The 20,270-nt window shown below is 38.8% G+C and overlaps 1 protein-coding gene across 1 annotated transcript in view; it reads right to left on the reverse strand.

Annotated features, from left to right (window-relative positions):
• The window catches only part of LRP2 (LDL receptor related protein 2), a 213,793-nt gene that overhangs the window by 124,966 nt on the left and 68,557 nt on the right, over nucleotides 1-20,270 (reverse strand). Inside the window, exons 10-16 of the mRNA XM_005573401.5 lie at nucleotides 15,754-15,882; nucleotides 13,190-13,359; nucleotides 12,214-12,437; nucleotides 10,579-10,785; nucleotides 7,844-8,046; nucleotides 5,437-5,577; nucleotides 3,711-3,914 (exon numbers count right to left, since the gene is read on the reverse strand). Of these exons, the coding sequence (XP_005573458.3) occupies nucleotides 3,711-3,914; nucleotides 5,437-5,577; nucleotides 7,844-8,046; nucleotides 10,579-10,785; nucleotides 12,214-12,437; nucleotides 13,190-13,359; nucleotides 15,754-15,882 (1,278 nt within the window). The remainder of the gene's footprint in view (nucleotides 1-3,710; nucleotides 3,915-5,436; nucleotides 5,578-7,843; nucleotides 8,047-10,578; nucleotides 10,786-12,213; nucleotides 12,438-13,189; nucleotides 13,360-15,753; nucleotides 15,883-20,270) is intronic.

A 20,270-nucleotide genomic window follows, 5' to 3' on the forward strand; every position in this document is an offset into this window, starting at 1 on the left:
CAGATTTACAGTTTTTTATAGAACAGGCAAAAAAGAAAAGATCTCCAGGGTACACTAGAAAAAAAAAATGATCAAGAAATAGAAGGAAATCCAGGAGTATGCTGTCATGGAAGAAAGAATTGTTGAGAGAAGATGGCCGAAATACCAAATACAGAACTGAAAGGCATTATTTAATTTAGCAAGAAAGAGACTAGAGGTGACCAGGATGAGAGGGGTTTCAGCCACCTGGGGGGCAGATTGCGAGAGGTGAGTAATCAGTGAGAAATGTGGAAGAGGGGATAGTAAAGTGCAAATCAATCTTTCAAGAAACTTAACCATGAAATATAGAGAAGGACTTATCACTAAAGAGGAACATGGAGCGAAGGGTAAGTTGCATATTTTTTTAGGATGGGAGAAACTTGAGCATATCTGATGATAGGGAAGTCAGTAGAAAAAGAGAATTTGGAAAAGAGAAGGTATCATTGATGGAGGGAGTTTTCCTGAGGGCTTCATTCAGCTAATCCTGACTTTTAATATGATTTCCTTTTATTTTTCTTTTTCTTTAGAGACAGGTCTTACCTAGGCTACAGTGCAGGTGGCACAATCATAGCTCACTGCAGCCTCCAACTCATTACCTCAAGTGATCCTCCCAAGTATCTGGCACTACACCACACCACCACCACATTGGTTAATTTGATTTCTGACTCATTTCCTGAATATACTGTGTACTCATTCAAGAAGAAAAAAAAAGAACAATGTAATGCCTCCCTCACCAAAGCTTACAGAGTCAGCATACCACTGATGATGAAGAATATTTTAAAAGATTGCTCAGCATATGGACTTGAAGTTTACCAAAAATACAATGAGAATTCCAGATCAACAAAGCAGAAGGAAGCTGACCTGTGGAGGTGCCTATGGGAGACCTGACCTGCGTGCAGCTGAGAAACCCAATACTACCTTTTGCTGAGCACTAAGCTCAATTGCAGTTCTCCAAGCTCAATTGTAGTTCTCCAAGCTCAGTAGGCCTGATTCTAAGTCCTCAAAAAAGATAATTTCTGGTTCAAAATAGCAGATTGACAAACCAAACATGTTTATCTCCTCTTTCTACCAAACGCTACTTAAAAGACAGTAAAATAACAGCAGATGAGCAATTCCAACAAATATTTTAAAAGTAAGGTATTGGAGGAGTGATAACTCAATCAAGAAGGGGAAAATGCTACAAACTAAGTGTCAGCAGAAGACAGACACACACCCATATATGCAGAAGCCTCAGTGCACTCACACTCAGAGGCACCAGGTCCTAAGAAAGACAGGGGCAAGGAACTAAGGGGCTCAGATAAAGTCAGGAAAAGGAGCAATCCAATGCCTAGGTCCCTCCCAGATCCTGAGTGTCACACCACTCCTCTATCTCCTCTAATGGACCACAGATTTTCTTTCTGGAGGAGCTGAAGCAGAATGGCTATGGGTTCAGAGCACAGTCTTCAATGGAGAACTGAGATGGACGTGGAACTGAGTACAGGAGGATTATAGGAATACTGAAAGGGTGCCCTCAGCTCCCTTTCCTCTGCCCACTCCCAGAACAGACCACCATCTCCCCACATCTTCCCCTTACCCCAAGAAGGAGAATGGAGGCATCTATGAAGGAGAAATTGATCATCTCCAGAAAAGACTCACTAATGCTGCCTTGGGGAGCAGTCTGGTAACCAAGCCACCTCCCTGTCTGAAGCTCACCAGCTGACAAGGCCTATCCACATGTACAGACTTTCAGGTCAGGTTTTATAACCTCATCCTAAATACCAAACTAGCAACTCAGACATTTGGAGAAAGCTTCCGTCACAAAGAAGAAAGGTGAAAAGAAATCAAAAGGAAAAGGAATCCAGAGAAAATGGAAACAGAGGAAGATTAATTTTTAATGTCATATCCATATCCATATCAAGGTCATATCCACAGAAATGGTACTCAGAATGGCACTGGACTCAATGCTAGATATTAGAGGTCACTGGAGCAATGTTTTCAAATTCCAGATTTAAATTAACTTGCAACCTGTACCCAGCCAAACAGTCAAAAGGAGAGCAAAATAAAACGCTCACAGACATTCAAAGACTCAAAATATATGCCACCTACTTATGCTTCTCAGGAAGCTATTATATAACATGTTTCAGCAAAATGAGGAAATAAATCTAGAAAAAGAAATAAATGGCCTGCCACAAACAGAAGGTCCAGCACAGGGGAGTGGCAAAGAGAAGTCAGAAGATAAGAGCCGTGCACCAGGCCAGAGAAAACAAGTCCCAACCGGAACACAGTATAGGGGTCTCAGAAGGAAAAAAAATATATAGGCTGTTTTCTGTCTTTGTACAGGCATTTGATAGAGCTATTGGAGCCTTTGGGGAAAATGCATGATTGTTATATTTTAAAACTAAGCAAATGAAGATGTGGCAATTGTCAAAAATTGTCAAGAAATGTCATCCTAGAATTGGCTGAGCAGTGAACAATATTTATATTCATATTATGTTAATAATATAAACACACATTATTAATGTAACCAAAAGTATAATCTAGCTTTTTAAGGAGAATGGGGGGAGGGAACTCAGAAGCTGGGACAGAAGAAAGCAAAATGCTCACCTAGAATAAGGAAGTAAATACCAAAAATGATAAATCAAGAAATAGAAGTATAAACAAAGCATTTAGAAACATGGAGACAAACAAAAGAAGAAACAGTCAAAAGAACTGTTCCCTCCCCAGAGCAGGTCTGGATTGGGGACAGGGTAGGGTGGGCAATATGGCTTTATATTGAGAACAGATATAATGGTATCCAACATTTACTGAATATTTACTGTTTTCTAGCCATTACTCTAGGTGTTTACATGTATTAGCCAAAAATTCTCTCAACAACCTTATGAGCAATATATGACCTGCATATTTTCCAGATTAAAAAATTGAGGCATAAGGAAATTGAGTAACTTGCCCAAGGTTACAAAGCTAGGAAATGTGGGAAGCTGGAATTCGGAAGTAGGTAGCATAGCTCCTAAGCTGGCCCTCTTAGTTGGTATGTTATATTGCTTACAAATTGTATTACTAATACAAGCTGAACCATTGGCATTTACCTAGTCCAGCATTCCTGAAGAGATGTCTTCCCCTTTAATCAATCTGGCTACTTGAGTGTGAAAAACAGCTTCTAGTCAATTAATCTGTTAATGGCTCTCATATACTTGACATTCCTTTTTTGTTAATATTGGTCATTGTTAAAATACACACACATTCATAACTCTTTTTTTTTTTTTTCGAGATAGGGTTGCACTCTGTTGCCCAAGCTGGAGTGCAATGGTATGGTCATAGTTCACTGCAGCCTGGAACTCCTGGGCTCAAACAATCCTTCCATTGCAGCCTCCCAAGTAGTGGGGACTACAGGTGCATACCACTATGCCTGGCTAATTTTTTTCTTTTTTTGGTACAAGTGGAATCTCACTATGTTGCCCAGGCTGGTGTCAAACTCAAGCAATCCTCCCATCTCTGTTCCCAAAAATAACTTGTTTCTAAAATAAAGGAAAGGTGTTTGTTTTACCTTAATCCATAAAAAAGCAATAAATTTATTTTCTCAATCTAAAACTATTTAGGAGGCTTTGTAAAGACTCTGCTTAAAAATTAGATACCGAGTTTTAATTATCAAGTTATAAGTATCACTGCGATAAAAAGGCAAAACATGCACACACACACAGAGAAACGTTTCTCACCTGTGCCATCAATCTTTTGTTTAAAAATCATGTGTTTTGACATATCTGAAAAAAAGATAGTGCTGTCCTGGGCATCAAAATCAATCCCAACAAAGAAAGAAGGATTCCCCGAAACTGGAACCATGACATCTTCCTGGGTAGACAAGGTGAACGGGATCCCACGAATAGCAACTTGGGATGAAAAAATGAGGAAATTCTGAACAGCTGTAGGAAGAAGAACACAGCACAGTCAGCCACAGCATGGTTCTTTCCCCTCCTCCCAAATTCCAGATAAATGTATCCACAGAGCAAACTTTAAATTATAAAATATAATTCTGAAATAAATGTAAAAATAAATTTTTTGAAAGCATAGTTAGAAATAATAGAGGGAAGAAAAAAAGATAAGCATCTATGAGGGTGATAGAAGTATTAGAATCTTCCTTCTTCCTAAGAAATGTATCCTTAACATTTATTTATATGAAAAATGATATCCATATGCTTAATTTATAAAATAGTATTAGCTGAACTCTATAATAATTCCATAATAATCCTCAAGTTGGATTAACTTCTGCATAGAGATCTACACCAAGAATCTTACTGTAGATACCAAGATAATTAACAGCAATCAGGAACATAAAGATATAAAGGAGTGAAAGCAGGGAAGGAAGGGGAGGGATAAAGGAAATAGGTAAGAAGAAGTAATGTTTAAAATCAAATAGGAGATTGTGACAGTATGTCAGGGAATCAAGAAGATGAAGGAGGTATGCCCAAGACGAAGATAAAAATTGCAGGAATGGAATTTAAAAGCAAAAGTATTAGACAATGCACTATTGATATAATAGTTAGAAATACATGGTATTTTTTAAATGAGGGTGATTTTTCTGAATCTAAAACTACCTAAGAAGTTAACACATTTGTCTGGTTAGAATAAAAGAATTTATATACTACGCTAGAAACAGCAACATCTGGAGAGCAAGAATTTGTCACAGGCACAGAAAGGAGAATTGTACAAGTGAAAATAAGAAAAACAAATATTACCGGAGTGCATTTCATCATTAGCTAGGGCCCAGGCAATGGCTTAAGTATGAATAGATGTATAAGAAACCAAAGAGGAAGAAAGGAAACCTTCAAGGTAAGAATGAAATCAGGAATATGGAGGCAGATACAAGAAAGTTTGAACTGAAAGATGAAAACCTGTGTGAGGAACCGAGCTACCCCAATGCTCAGGGGTTCACTTTGGAATACAGAGAGAGAAAAAAAAAAGCCAGATGGGATTCAGATGTGATTACCTGGTTGAAAGGGGCGTACGTGGTGGTCTAGGAGAAGTCAAAGTGGGGAGAAGTACAACTCTTCCCATCAAAGTGAAGGCTAACATCTAAAGTGGAAAAGGTATACATGGTATAGAAGAGTTCAAAGTTCAACCACATGGAATTTCAAGACTATAGTTAATAGGAGAAAAAGGTTTCAGGAAACAAACAAAAAGGAAAGGGAACCCAAGAAAACCTTAGATATGGGATTAAAACAAAATCCCAAAAGACAGAAATTTACATTTTTGAACATAGCTCTGCGTATAGTAGAAGTGGTGCCTACCAAGGAAGATGCTCTGTGGGCTACAGAAAGCTTATCTGCAGTGAAGAAGTTACACAGGGAGCTGGTCCAGTTCAAGAACAGCAGTTAGTCTAGTTACAGGTTTGGACACACATACACCTGTGCCACCTGCCAACAACGTCCAAAACAGACTTCTTACCAATGCAGTGGCGCTCATCTGTATCCAGCTGGAAGCCAAACGTGCACTTGCAACGGAAACCCAAACCATCATTATCTGTTCTGTGGCTGAGGACACAGACCTGCTCACAGCCCCCATTGTTATCTTTACACGGATTGGTCGCTGGAGGGAAAAATGCACAGGGTTAAATTGCAATTAGAAATGTGTAATTATCCAAAACACGAAGCCACTTCTAGCCCTTTCACCTATAGGTGAAATAGAGTAATGGATTAGCAACGTATTGAAAACATTACTACTGGTTACTACTGAATACATCCACATCTGGCTACATTAGCCCTCCCAATATCACTGCTGCTCTCCTATCCACTCTCCAATTGATGGTGGCAAAAAAAAAGGAAAGGACTCCTTAAACTTTCTCCCCTGCCGGGCGCGGTGGCTCATGCCTGTAATCCCAGCACTTTGGGAGGCCGAGACGGGCGGATCATGAGGTCAGGAGATCGAGACCATCCTGGCTAACACGGTGAAACCCCGTCTCTACTAAAAATACAAAAAATTAGCCGAGCGCGCTGGCGGGCGCCTGTAGTCCCAGCTCCACGGGAGGCTGAGGCAGGAGAATGGCGTGAACCCGGGAGGCGGAGCTTGCAGTGAGCTGAGATCGCGCCACTGCACTCCAGCCTGGGCGATAGAGCGAGACTCCATCTCAAAAAAAAAACTTTCTCCCCAATAATTATGTCAGAGTATGTCTGCTATCCTCCATGATTAGAAATAACTGCCAAAAGAAAACCCATACTTCACTGCTTTTTTGCCATTTGTAGGATATAATAAATATTACTGGACGCTTACTTTGTAAGTAAACCAACTTAATAACCAATAGCTCTAAGAGGTAAGCATTAGTCCTCCAATTTTACAGAGGAGGAAACCAAAAATCTAAACAGTTAAATAACTTGCCCAGCATTATTCAGTAGCTAAACAGCTTGACTGGGATTCAAAGCCAGATCTGATTCCAAAACCTTAAATGTCTGCAACACAAACCAGTTAATACTTCCAAAAGCCACTCTCAAAGTAGTGACCTTAGGAAGATCAGTGCCACAACTAGAAATTTTATATCTGCTTTTAAAATTGTCTTCTTAGCCTTTGACTTTCTTTAAAATATTCTCTTTATCTTCTCAGGTGGATTGATTTGGTGAAACAATAGGCAGATGTCATTTTGAGCCAAATAATGAAAATAGTAATTTTAGTGATCACATTGATCATTGATCTAGTGGATCTAATGTGAGGGCAGGTGTGAGGTTAGTTGTGAGTTGAGTGTAAAAACTATTCCAAATAGATATTTCCAAAAATGTTTTCAGATAAAATATCTATTTTTAGACAAATATATATTTTCCCAGGATGATGACACTGAAGGATATTCTTCTAAATGTGTCAGTTCTAGCAGTTGGGCTTTTGTTAACTGCATTACTTTGTAGTCTTTCTTCATCCCAAATAGATCCATCACTTAACATGAGAGTTTTAAAGCAAATCTGTTTTCCTCTAAATTATTATTCACCAATATTAAACCTTCTACCAACATAGCGTAGTTTATGTTTATTTTTCTTTGATCCATAAGCAAATACAGAAAAGAGCCATATACAGTCCAGATAGACGTATCAAAGCTCAAGCTATAACCTGGAAACATAAACAAAGCTTACGATAGGCCAGGTACAGTGGCTCACGCCTGTAATCCCCACACTTTGGGACGCCGAGGCAGGAGGATCGCTTGAAGCCAAGAGTTCCAGAAAAGTCTGGCCAACATAGTGAAAACCCCATCTCAGAAAAAATAAAAAGAAAAAAAATACGTGGTAAAATAACAGACGACTAAGCAGTGTCTGAATCAAAATATTTCTTTTTTTTAAATAAGTGACCAGCCAAAGAGACACCAAACCCAGCTGGCCTATGACAGATTAATCAGAACCAAAGAACAGGTGACATACATATGCAACAGAGAAGAAGAAAAAAATGGCTCTGACATTGCCTAAAATGGACACTTAGACATGTCATTTTCTTCTATGTGACCTGTTTCCTTAACTGTAATATTAGAAGTTTGAAATAGATGTTTTTCCCAGTAGAATAAGGATAGGTATTTTGGTTTGGTTTGTGAGCTGCTATAGCCCCAAGCATCTTTGCAGGTGCCAATAAACATCTGTTAAATAAATCTCTAAATTCCCTCTAGATTTGGCATTTAACTCTGAAATACATCAATTTCTCCAGAATGCTCCTAATCTGTAGAACCAGTTTCAGAGAGTTTAACACTCCGGGTAACCAACCCTTCATATACTTGAGAATGCCACCCAAGTCACATGAGACCCCTCATTATTAACTTCCAAAGCTTTGAGAAAATCTTTCCACCAAGTCCAGTACCAAGCACGGTTACCACTGTTCTGAGGCTTACCATAGGGCTGTCTGAGGGAATGGTAAACAGTCACTCCATAGGGTCTCAGGGAAGCCTGGTAGTACACTTGTGGGTTGGTCTCTGCGAACTTGTTTGCCTTCAGCACGGCCATCTTTGTCCAATCAGTAAAGAATACCTGACCTTCAAATAAACTTATTCCAAAGGGATGAGGAATGAGGGAGCCTCCATGAACTACAGTCTTCCTGTTATAAAAGACACATATATATCATACAATTTGTTAGTTTTGCTTTATTATAATTAAAGCTGTAGTTAGTTCAATTAAATGCCTGAAAAGCTAAGTAATTTCTTGTCACAAATACGGAATAGATAGAAAAGATACATTTTAGATGTATACATATTTCCATCTACATATGATAGAAGGATTTTCATGTTGTCTCTTGGAAAAGACACTTGAGACTTACATTTCAGTCCCAGTCAATCCTTTAGCTTGTCCTAGACTTTTTTGGAATTTACTGTTTTCCCTTTTGATCTTCATTCCTTTTAGGTTGCCCCACATCTAAAAGGCTAAGATGTGAAATAGCATGTTGAATACCATAGGTGAAAGAGTATTCCAAGACTTTGGAAGTCTGGGAAAGATGCCTTCGCCAATTATTTTCCACTGCACCATTGACCATTTCCTAGCAATTAGGGAGCAGGACAGTGAGTGGTAGGATTAAAGCCTCAGCAAATGCCCAGATCTGCTCCTGACATCACTGTAAGGAGAGCAAGAAGCAATGCCACTACCACTGTTATGCATCTGCTTGATGGAACTATCAACTGATCATACTTGTAATGAAGGCCCAAAGCCACTTAACTGGGAAGAAAATAGAAGTAAAATTAGGCACTAAGCAAAGAGAGGAAATCAACAACATGACTACGTTGTTGTTGAAACAACCCCCCATGACTACGTCTCCATAAACCATGATTCAGTTAGACACATGAACAGAGTGAGGCAGAGGATGGTTGATATGGGAAAACTCTTATTTTCTTTATTTTGGCGTAATACAAAGACCTCAAAGAAAAATATTAGCATACCCTGATAACTAAAAAGGACAATAGAGCTCTAAGAAAAGACTTGAAGATATTAAAGCTGGGAAACACACTAACGGGGAGTAAACAAAGAAACCTAAGGTGGCAGGTTAGTGCACACTTTGAAACATTCCACAATGACACGGTACATTAAGAATAGAGAATAGTTTCTTTTTCAGTTAGCAGATTCCAGAACCGTGAATGCCACCTGCTGGCAAAGTGAGAGGCAATGACTTTATAATTTCAGCTGTACTTGTGAGCTTTAATATTTCTTTGATGTTTCTTCACAGCCAGAAAACCACTCAAATCTTTTCGAAACTCCATTGATTTTTATCTTTTATGCTTTACTTTTTTTTACTTGAGCAAAAGTTAGACTATATAATGTAATGCTAAAACATCCCAAAGAGAAAAAATTTAGGCAATTTCACAATTATTTTATGTGACTTATTGGGTTAGCTAATTTTTACATAAAATGTATTCATATTCTCCTTATGGAAGCCAGTTTCAGTGATAGGAAGTCACCACATTAATACCCAATCACTTCATTTAACGAAGCAGAGATTGTTCTAAGGATATATAATCCAGTGGCAAACTGTGATATTATCCTTACAAAATGGAAACCTAAGAGGAAACAAAACTATAATATTGCTTTCGTTGAGAAAACATAAAATCAAGTCATTGGGAAAAATTAAATTAACTAGCCTATTTGCTGAATCCACCCAAGAATAATATTTTGGGTCAAAATTTGAAGAACATGTTTTACCCAATTTTTGAAAATACCAAAAGGAGAGGATCTAAAATAGTTTTTTTACATTAAGTTATAGTTAGCTTTAATCAGAGTACAAAGACGAAAAAAAAAATGTGCCATATTCAGCCAGGTGTAGTGGCTCATGTCTGTAATCCCAACACTTTGGGAGGCCGAGGTGTGCGAATCACTTGAGGTTAGGAGTTTGGGACAAGCCTGGGAAACGTGGTGAAATGTTATCTCTACTAAAAATACAAAAATTAGCCAGGCATGGTGGTGTATGCTTGTAATCCTAGCTACTGGGGAGGCTGAGGCAGGAGAATCACTTGAACTTGGGAGGCGGAGATTGCAGTGAACTGAGATCGCATCACTGCACTCCATCCTGGGTGACAGAGTGAGACTCCATCTCAAAAAAAAAAAAAAAAAAAGAAAGCCATATTCTGCATTCAAATATTGCCGTTTAAGTATCTTTGTACACCAGGTAAAAGTACAATACAAAGAATTTCTCCTTGAAATTTGACATATATAAGAACAGAGTAAAATCCAATTAATTCCCAGTAGGCAACATCGAATACCTAATAAAACATGCATTTATTGGAGGAAAGTTAGAAAATTAAAAGGGAAAGTAATCTTGAGAAACAAAGCACAAATGAACTCTGGAGTAAATGAAAATAATGTGCATCATCTGGAACTAGGTGAGTAGTTGGAGAGGAGAAATCAAAGAACAAACGCTGGAGGTTATAGTTAATGAGGGTTTACCTCTTGCGTTATGGGACACAAGAAAAGTTAACAAAACAGAGCAAGTCACTTCATGCAAATATCAGTACAAAGGTCATTAAAGCTATCATGTCAACCAACAAAGCAATATTTTCATTCTGGTACTTTGATGTTTCTCTCCAACCATTTTATGCACTTTCCCCACAACTTATAAAACCATAAAGCCATACAAAATACTTCTTACCTTTGAATTCCATCGTAAGTTACAGTTTCAATGTAATCAAACCGAGAGTCAACCCAGTAAACACGCTTCGATATCATATCCAGAGTTACCCCAGCAGGCCATCCCAGCTTTGTTTTCACCAAGTCTTTACGGTTGCTGCCATCCATGAATGCCCTTTCCAACTTAGGTTCCCCAGAAAGGCTCTCCCAATCTGAGAAAAATAAATAACTACAAAAGAAAAACAGAAGATGAAAGAATCTGGTATTTTACAAGTTTACCTGGGAATTTTTTTTAATAGTGTATTTGGATCAATGGAAATTTTATCCCGCTGATTAGAGAACCACAGTATAAAGCAACAGGGAAATTAAGTATTTTAAAGAGAGAGAGAGAGAGACTGTGGGGGTCAATCAGGAGAGTCAACAGTTCCAAATAGCAACTACTATGATGCACTAATATGGTAGTCTAAAAGTTCATATTCAGCCAGCCAGGCACAGCGGTTCATGCCTGTGGTGCCAGCACTTTGGGAGGCCAAGGCACAAGGATTGCTTGAGGCCCATATTTCGAGACCAGCCTGGGCAACATGGCAAGACCCCATCTCTACAAAAATTAAAAGATTAGCTGGGCATGATGGCACTTGCCCATAGTTTCAGCTACTCAGGAAGCTGAGGTGGGAGGATTGCTAGAGCCCAGAAGTTCAAGGCTGCAGCATGCCGTGATTGTGCGGCTGCACACCAGCCTGGGCAACAGAGCAAGAACCCGTCTCAAAAAAAAAAAAAATCATATTCACCTTCTGAACTTCCTCCTCTATTTCCTTTATCTGTCCTTTGCTTCTCTTTTTTACACCCAGGAAAACTTACAAATACCTTTTAAAAGAAGCTATCAAGCCATTTTGCTCCTCAATTTTCCATTCTGAAGCACAGACAGAGAACATTTCCATCATTTTCAAGAAGGATAGCTGATATAATGAAGTAGAACTGAATAATCATCATTCACCAAGACTAAAATAGCCTAAAGCTTATCCAAGGGTCCTAAGACCCAATTGTGAAATTCTAGGAGAAAGCTACGTCTCCTATAACACTTCTCAAATGTGAAGATTGGGAAATTTGAATTTAAACCTGAAGAAAAGCATTATCAGTGATTCTGGGTTGATTCAGACTGAACAACTTGTAATGAGATATTAGCATTGATATCTCAATCCCAGCCTGTATCAAGAAAGTTCTGAAAGGAGTAGTTCCAACCTGCTTTCCTGTCTTTAAAAATCTTTACAGCGAATTCATGTTACTCATCTTAAAAATAATGAAACATAAGTAATGTTTAGTTGTAATAATAATATTAGATTGAGTTAGAACACAGAATCCAATCTCTTAGCTAGGAAAATGTGGCAAACACTAAGAATAAAGTTCATACCCCCAAAACAACTAGTATTTTTAGTACACCAGTAGGTGTGTTTGGGTGACATGTCCTCACATAGGATTATATTTAATAAACTCTCTTAAAGCTTATAAAAATAAGGGCACAAAATAGACATGGGTTCTAGAGTACAGAGCCTAAAAGAAATCAGAATGAGCCTTCGATTAATCCAATTGATGTTCAATGTATAGAGGGAGAGAGAAAATTCTGAAAATACAGGAATCAATATGTTTTCACATCACTTACCCAACAGTTGGGTCCACGGCAATTCCTCTAGGATGCCCCAAGTTTTCAGTTATAAGGGTAACCCGGTAGCTTCCATCCAAATTTACCATATCTATGCGGTTGACCTTGGTTTCCACCAGATAGATTTTATTATTAACCCAGTCCACAGCCAGGTTCTCTGGGGTTTCAACAGAAACATTGAGAACCTCTTGGATATTTAAACCATGAATGTCAACTGAAAAAACCTGAAAGAAAAACCAAAATTATTATATTTCCTCAGCATCACTAACTACATGGTTTGTTTTGATTTTTTAGTTATAATCAAACCAGAATTGCTAAAAATCTAAATTCTCAACTTTTAGAAATTTCATGCAAGTTATTTAAATAAATGAGAATTGTATTAATGGTATAATAAAATGTAAGAAGAAGAAATAAATAAAATTCCATAACGCTTTAGGAGTTTCTGAAATTTATGTTTCAAAAATCTCCATTGCATTACTCCAAGATGAAATTAAACCCATCACACTTTCCAAATAAGACAGTGGAACAAAATTTTGGCCATTAAACAAAATACTGTCAATATTTGTTACTTGATCCCGAATTACGGTTCCATTTAGAAGATGCAGGTAAAAATCTGATTTTTATCATCCAGAAAAGCAGTGTGCTTTTTACATTTTAAATGATCAAATTTCAAAAATTACCACCAAATATCTATCCAGTTTTGAAAGAATGTCTACTATTTCTTTTAATTAGGCTCTTGGACTCCACTTCGAATAAAATTAAAAGTTGCTCAAGGCTAATCCATATAATAGACTGCTTTGTTTAAGAGGTCACATGTAATAGTATAGCATGGAAAAGGTGCTGATTAACATAAAATATCTCAAGGGCCTTTTTTGTTAGAAAACAAAGGAACTTTCCCCTCTACTCCCTCTAAAAGTGAAAAGCTATCAACACTTTGTGCTCAGGGTTCCATTCAGCTCCTGCAATTTCTATTTACCTTATTTTGCACAGTGTCTGTCCAAAAAACTCTTTGCAGGTGATAGTGGAAAGCCACACCCACGGCCACTCCACGATTCTGAGACTCCACTAGGATCCGGAAGCTCCTTCCATGAATATCACCAATTAACAAATCCCGACCATTGGAGAAGATAATGGAGGCCTCGCCAACTAAATGTGAAGAAGGAAGGCATCACCACTCCTTCAGGTGAGCAAGGATGGTGAAGTAGCTTACAACTGATATGCTTTCTGCTTTTTCAAATGCTATCTTCTACGTTGTCTTACCAGATTTTAACATAAACCTCTGAGGCAGACAGATAGCTATCATTCTATCCATTTTACAGAAGGGCAAATTGAGGCACAAAAAGGCTTAATGAAGTGTCCAAAATCTCAGTAAGTTAGGAAGAATTTGGTAAGAATTCAAGCATCCTGGATACTAGTCCAATGCACTTTCAACGACACTGAGGAGAGTATTTCTCAGATATTTTCAAGACTCCTTGATGATATGGGCTCCTTAGCCCCATGTGCAACTCTAGATTTTGTTAAACACAGAAGACATTTTAAAGATTACCAGGAAATCACTCTGAAAAAGATGGTAATGGTGGTTCCAAATCTGTCTGTATACTCACAGGTATGCAAAATGATACATGAACAAGGTATTAACTGCAGTCTTATTGGCAATAGCAAAAGATAAGGAATGATATAAAAGTTCATCAGTAGAGGACTAGTTAAACAAATTACGAATGTCAAAAAAAAGGAATATTATGCCATTATAAAAATAATAATAATAATTAAGGCCAGGCGCAGTGGCTCACATCTGTAATCCCAGCACTTTGAGGGGCTGAGGCAGGCGGATCACATGAAGTCAGAAGTTCGAAATCAGCCTGGCCAACATGGGGAAACCCCGTTTCTATTAAAAATACAAAAATTAGCCGGGCGTGGTGGCGGGGGCCTGTAATCTCAGCTACGCAGGAGGCTGAGGCAGGAGAACCACTTGAACCCAAGAGGCGGAGATTGCAGTGAGCCAAGATCTTGCCATTGCACTCCAGCCTGGGCAACAAGAGAGAGACTCCGTCTCAAAAATAAATAAGTAAGGCTGGATGCAGTAGTTCACGCCTGTAATCCCAGCACTTTGGGAGGCCCAGCACTTTGGGTGGCCGAGGCGGGTAGATTACAAGGTAAGGAGATCAAGACTATTCTGGCTAACATGGTGAAACCCCATCTCTACTAAAAATACAAAAATTAGCCGGGTGTGGTGGCAGACGCCTGTAGTCCCAGCTACTCGGGAGGCTGAGGCAGAGAACTGCCTGAACCCAGGAGGCGGAGGTCGCAGTGAGCCAAGATGGTGCCACTGCACTCCAGCCTGGGTAACAGAGCAAGACTCATTCTCAAAAATAAATAAATAAAAATAAATAAATAAATACATACATACATACATACATAAATAAAATAATTAAGAAATAACTTCATGTGCTGATATGGAAAGCTCTGGAAAATATCTTAAGCACATTCACAAGATGCAGAACTGTGCTTATAGTTTACTACCATATATAGATATATAAATACAGTTAAATATCTATATTTGTACAATCTTATTTATTCATTAAGAAACCTCTAGAACTGAAATGAAGAAACAGCAATTACTCATGGGAAAGAGGAAGTGAAAACCATGCAGAGGGGAATAGGTATGGAGCAAGGCATCTCACTACGTATCTTCTTATAATTTAAAATGTGTGAACATATAAATATGTTACCTATGCAAAAAATAAACAAATTGAATTGTTAAAAATCCGCTGAACCTAAAAATTACTACACAGCAAATCAGGTATTTCTATGCAAAAACAAGTAGAAAATGGGCCATTCTTCAGTCATGGGAGCAGTTAAGTTTCAGAAGACATCAAAGACACTTCAAAATCAAGTGTGAAATAACTATTGGAAAATAGGAGTTTATATTGACACCTTCGTCCGGAGAAATCGACAGTGACAAAATGCTTTGGAGCCCTCATCTACGTTTTGCGGATTTTCTCCATGACTTTTCTCTACTACTATTTACTACTCTCTACTTTCCATACTCTTACATTGATTCCAACAAAGTACCCAGAATGAGGGCATTCAAAAAAATGTTAATCCAAATTTAGCATGTCCATTTGGAAATACCTCTAAATTTTGCAAGAACACTGCAAAAATTATTTCTGTAGATAGTTGTCACCTACTTTTGTGGTAGGTAATTAATTAAAAGTCAAATGTCCAAGCCAATCAAATGTAGGCAGAGCATTTATTCCACAATTAAAGGTGGGTGACATCATAGCCTAGGTCAAAGTAAACAAGCAACCAATTTAAAAATATTAATAATGGTCACCATTAATTGACAAATTGGTCCTTAATAATCAAAGAATGAAATTAATGTTGACCAATTTTTAGGCAGCAGGAGCCATCCCTGATTTGTAATGATAAAGCCCTCCCAACAGCATAAATGCTGATAATTCTGCTGTCATCAGAAGGAAGGAAAGAAGCTATTAGAATCTGTTTCTTATTCAGAGATTCAGGTGTCCATAATTTACTCACAGGAATCATTAGCTTTGCAATGCTGTCCACGCTCCAAGATATACCCTTCTTCACAGTGGCACAGGTGATGGCCAGGTCGGCTTTCACACTTCTGGTCACAAATTCCCCATATCTGGCAATCATCAAACTCTGCCATATGGAAAATACACATTTGTAGTCAAGGTTATCAGCATTTATTGAGCACTCTCTGACAAAAATCCTAGATAAGATGGCCAAGAATGTGGTGTTGCCCATGTCTAAATAAACAGCCTCTGGAGTTAGGCACAGGTTCTCAGAATTTATAACAGCCATCTTCATGTAAGGAAAAAGAACATTTACATCATTTTTTAAACCTACATGAAGGATAACTTTACAGAAAATGCACAACACTTCCTGAATTCATAGCCCTATGGCATTGCATTTCATTTATTAATGTTAGTTTACAAATATATAAACTTTGGTGTAAATGTTTCCCTTTAATACTATGCTTTCCAATATGGTAGCCACCAACCCCCTGTGGCTATCTAAATGTATCTTTAGATTAATTAAAATAAAATAAAATTAATAATTTGCTTTCCTAATCACTTGCCACATTTCAAGTGCTCAATAGCCACATATGACTAGTGGTTACCATGTTAGAGAGTGAAGATACACATTTACATCACTGCAGAAAGTTCTATTGGACAGCACTATTTCTGAATAAAGTAAGACCTGCCTATAGACAGTCCCTCAAGAAGACACAAATCTATGACTGCAATAAAGTATTTGGAAAGGTCTATTTACCCAGTTCTCTTTCCTCTGATATCAAAAAATTATAACCAAAATTAAATTGAACTTTTTTCAAGACATCAAAAATTTCTTCTCCTCTACTTATTGGTTAACTTATTATTCACTCATTTAATAAGTGTTCATTGAAAGTCCCTTATATGACAGAGCTCTGTTCATTACCAGTTCTACTGTGTAAAAATACTTCCACTATAATTGACATAAACAATAGAATATGGAGGGGAGAACACAACAAAATATTAAAAGAGTCTTTCTTAAAGACTATAAGTCTTCAGGGGTGCAGAAATTGTCTTATCCTTTGTTCATCTGACTTTCCAAGTCCACGTCCACTCTCCATCATCCTTCACTCTGCTCTCTTCCCTGGGAGGATGGCCTATGCAAACTATAACAGTAGAGTTCCCACACCCTCTGGTTTCAGGAAGTTCTCAAGTAGATTATAATTTCTGAAACCACTGCACTCCCAAGTCTAGAATTCTCCAGAGCTCTATGATCTGATTACATTTGCAGCAAACTGTCAGAACTGTGAATTAGGTTCAACCATTCCTGCTGGGTGGCCCACCATTCCATAACCCACCAAAAGCCCAAAAGCCCAAGGTTCTTTCCTTTTCTTTTCTTTCTTTTTTTTTTTTTTTTTTTTTTTTTTTTCAGACGCAGTCTCGGTCTGTTGCCCAGGCTGGAGTGCAGTGGCACAATCTCGGCTCACTGCAACCTCCGCCTCCCAGATTCAAGCAATCCTTCCACCTCAGCCTCCCGAGTAGCTGGGACTACAGGTGCACACCACCACACCCGGCTAATATTTTTGTATTTTTAGTAGGGACAGCATTTCCCCATGTTGGCCAGGCTGGTCTCAAACTCCTGATCTCAAATGATCAGCCTGCCTTGGCCTCCCAAAGTGATGGGATTGCAGGCATGAGCCACCGCACCCAACCCCAAGAAGGTTCTTCTAATAATCCCATTTCCCTGCAGATTAAACATAACAACATGAGCCAGCATACCTATCTTTCCAAAGACTGTGACTAACCAAAGGAAAAAAACCCAATCCGATCTGGACACTACCAGATTGAAAGGCCACGTGAGGGTGTGAAATGCCCTCACTGATGATTCCCTTCTGTCCCCTCAACTCAGCCCTGAGAAAGCTTCACCTAAGGCTTTGCCTCAGCATGAAAAGAAGTACAGGACATTCTCCCTCAAATCCCCAGAATGTCATAACTTCATTTTGAATGCAAGATCCATGGGACTACATCTAAGGATTTGGAGTCACTCTGAGAAGAAGTTCTGATGTCAAACAGAAGGAAACCAAAGGTGGAGAAGTCATAACTAGGAATACTCTAGCACAAATGCCCTTCCTATCACCTGCACTACAAGTGGTTTAAAGATTTGAATGAGTGGGCCAGGCACGGTGGTTCATGCCTATAATCCCAGCACTTTGGGAGGACAAGGTGGGAGGATTGATTGAGTCCAAGGGTTTGAGACTAGCCTGGGCAATATAGCGAGGGTTTATCTCTACTAAGAATTAAAAAAAGAAAAAAAAAAAAAAAGGCCAGGCATGGAGGCGCGTGCCTGTAGCCCCAGCTACTCAGGAGGCTGAGGTGGGAGGCTGCAATGAGCAGCGTGATCAAGCCACTGCACTCCAGCCTGGGCAACAGTGAGACCCTATCTCAAAAAACAGGATTTGAATGAGTGTGTAAAATTGCTGTCACTTTTGTGACAATAAGATTGTATCCTTGGATCACTATAGAGAAATATGAAAGTTAATTAACATCCATCAGCAGCCAGAGTGAAGACAAGAAAAATAAAAGTAGAATTGATGGTTTTCATGAGAGTAGAAAAGATAGTGGAAACCACACAAAACACTGAAACACTACTTTACAATCCCCCTCTCACTCCAATACCTTTATCTATTTTCTTTCCTTTTTATTCTTTGTCTCCTCCCACCAACAAATACTGCTGTGAAAATAATTCAAAAACCCCTTTTTAACTGAGACCCCCTTGGCCACCCTCTGATCCATCTGGCTGTGTGAAACCCCACCATGCTGAATGACCTCCCTGCCCTCACTCTGCACCACGATGTCATTCTGTCAACAAACAGCATGTCCTGTCAATCAGAAACAATGAGCCCAGTAAACTGCTTCAGCATGCCTCAGAGCTTCCACTGCCAGGTCAAGACTACCAGGGGCAGATGAATGGTAGAAAGACACAAGATTTCGTGTCAAGATTATTCAATGTTATTCTTGATTACCACCGAGGTATTCACTGGGGAGCCATGTCTAAGATAATAAATGGTACATAGGTTTCCAACACCTGAAGCCTCTGTAATGTGTCACCCATGCAGAGGATTATAGCCATACAGAGAGTATTTGTTGAAATGAAATGCTTGAGAGAGCAAACCAAAGCAACAATTCCCCTAAAAATTCAGCTCAGCTGAAACAAGAGTAACTGGTTTCCTAATGTCATGTATTTAAAGAGTTCTCTATACAGAGAGAAAAATAGTCTTCTTTGAAACAAATGTGAAATAAATGTTAACCCAGCCTCAAAACTCAGAGGCAAATGACACATTCTTGAAGGACAGCAAAGGTCACAGAAAAGGTCTCTGCAGGTGGCAGGGGGCCTCATATTCACAAAGGCCCTCAAATGTAGACTTTTGAGGTTATCTCCAAATGAGGTTGTCTGTACTAAAGTCCCAGAAATGCGCTGGCGGGAATGAAAGAAGATGTCTGTTGTGGAACTTAGAATTAGTGCCCCAGTATTAGAACACACTACTTCCAACGTGTTATTAATGTGCGGTATGTTCTCTAATCCTGAAATTATCTTGTGCATGCATAATGCAATATTCTGCCTTACATTCACTAGTAGGTTAAATGCAAAATTTTATCAAACAACAACTTTGTTATGACAGCCTTTCACTTTGGAAGGGGCTATTGAAAATTGAAGTGGCCTGAATTTCTGACATTTAGGAAACCCTAGACATTTGGAAATACAACCCAAGGCTCACCACAGACTTATATGTTGGAAAATATGGAAAATGTGTTATCTGGGCTCTAGGGTGGAACAAAAAACTGAGAACAGATTGTGGGGCATCACAAGACTGAATCAGGGATTCTGAAAGAACAAATCACTTTTCCTGAAAGGACTTCATGGCCTATCAAGTTTCAACTGTAAGACAGCTCAGCCCCAACTCCTCTTTGGGAGTTGATAAAGGAAAAAGAGAGAAAAGCTGATGTAATACTGAGAATGTGGCTTCTGGTATTTCTATTGGAACTTCTTTTCTACAAAGAGAAAAGGAAAATGCCTAGAGAACTAAAAGGCTGGGAATGGGATTGGCAGCTGGGTAGAAGTGAAGGGGGGCGAAGGAGCCTGACATTTGCCAAAGACACTGGAGCGGACTCACACCCACGGACGAGCCCCACTCTGAGTAGAAGCGAGGCTGCCCCTCTGCCCAGGGCTACCTGAAATCCAGGCAGGACTCCCAGAGTCAGGTCACCACCCAACCAATAAGGGCACTTGTGTGAAAAGTATCTGTACATTACTTGAATGCATCCCTAATATAATGGTAATGATAACAATAAAACACAAAAAGTGGCCTGCAATCTTATTTAAGGCCAGTTGCAGATCATAACTTTCATGTATAAAATATTTTAAAATGATTAGAAATGCGGGGGCCTTCTTAAATTATTCCAGAGTTCACTTAAGTCACTTGATCTTAAAGTACCTTGTTGAATGCAGTTACTTAAGAGGAGCAATTAGATGGGCAA

The sequence above is a fragment of the Macaca fascicularis genome, chromosome 12, assembly GCF_037993035.2.
Source record: "Macaca fascicularis isolate 582-1 chromosome 12, T2T-MFA8v1.1".
Classification (NCBI taxonomy): domain Eukaryota; kingdom Metazoa; phylum Chordata; class Mammalia; order Primates; family Cercopithecidae; genus Macaca; species Macaca fascicularis.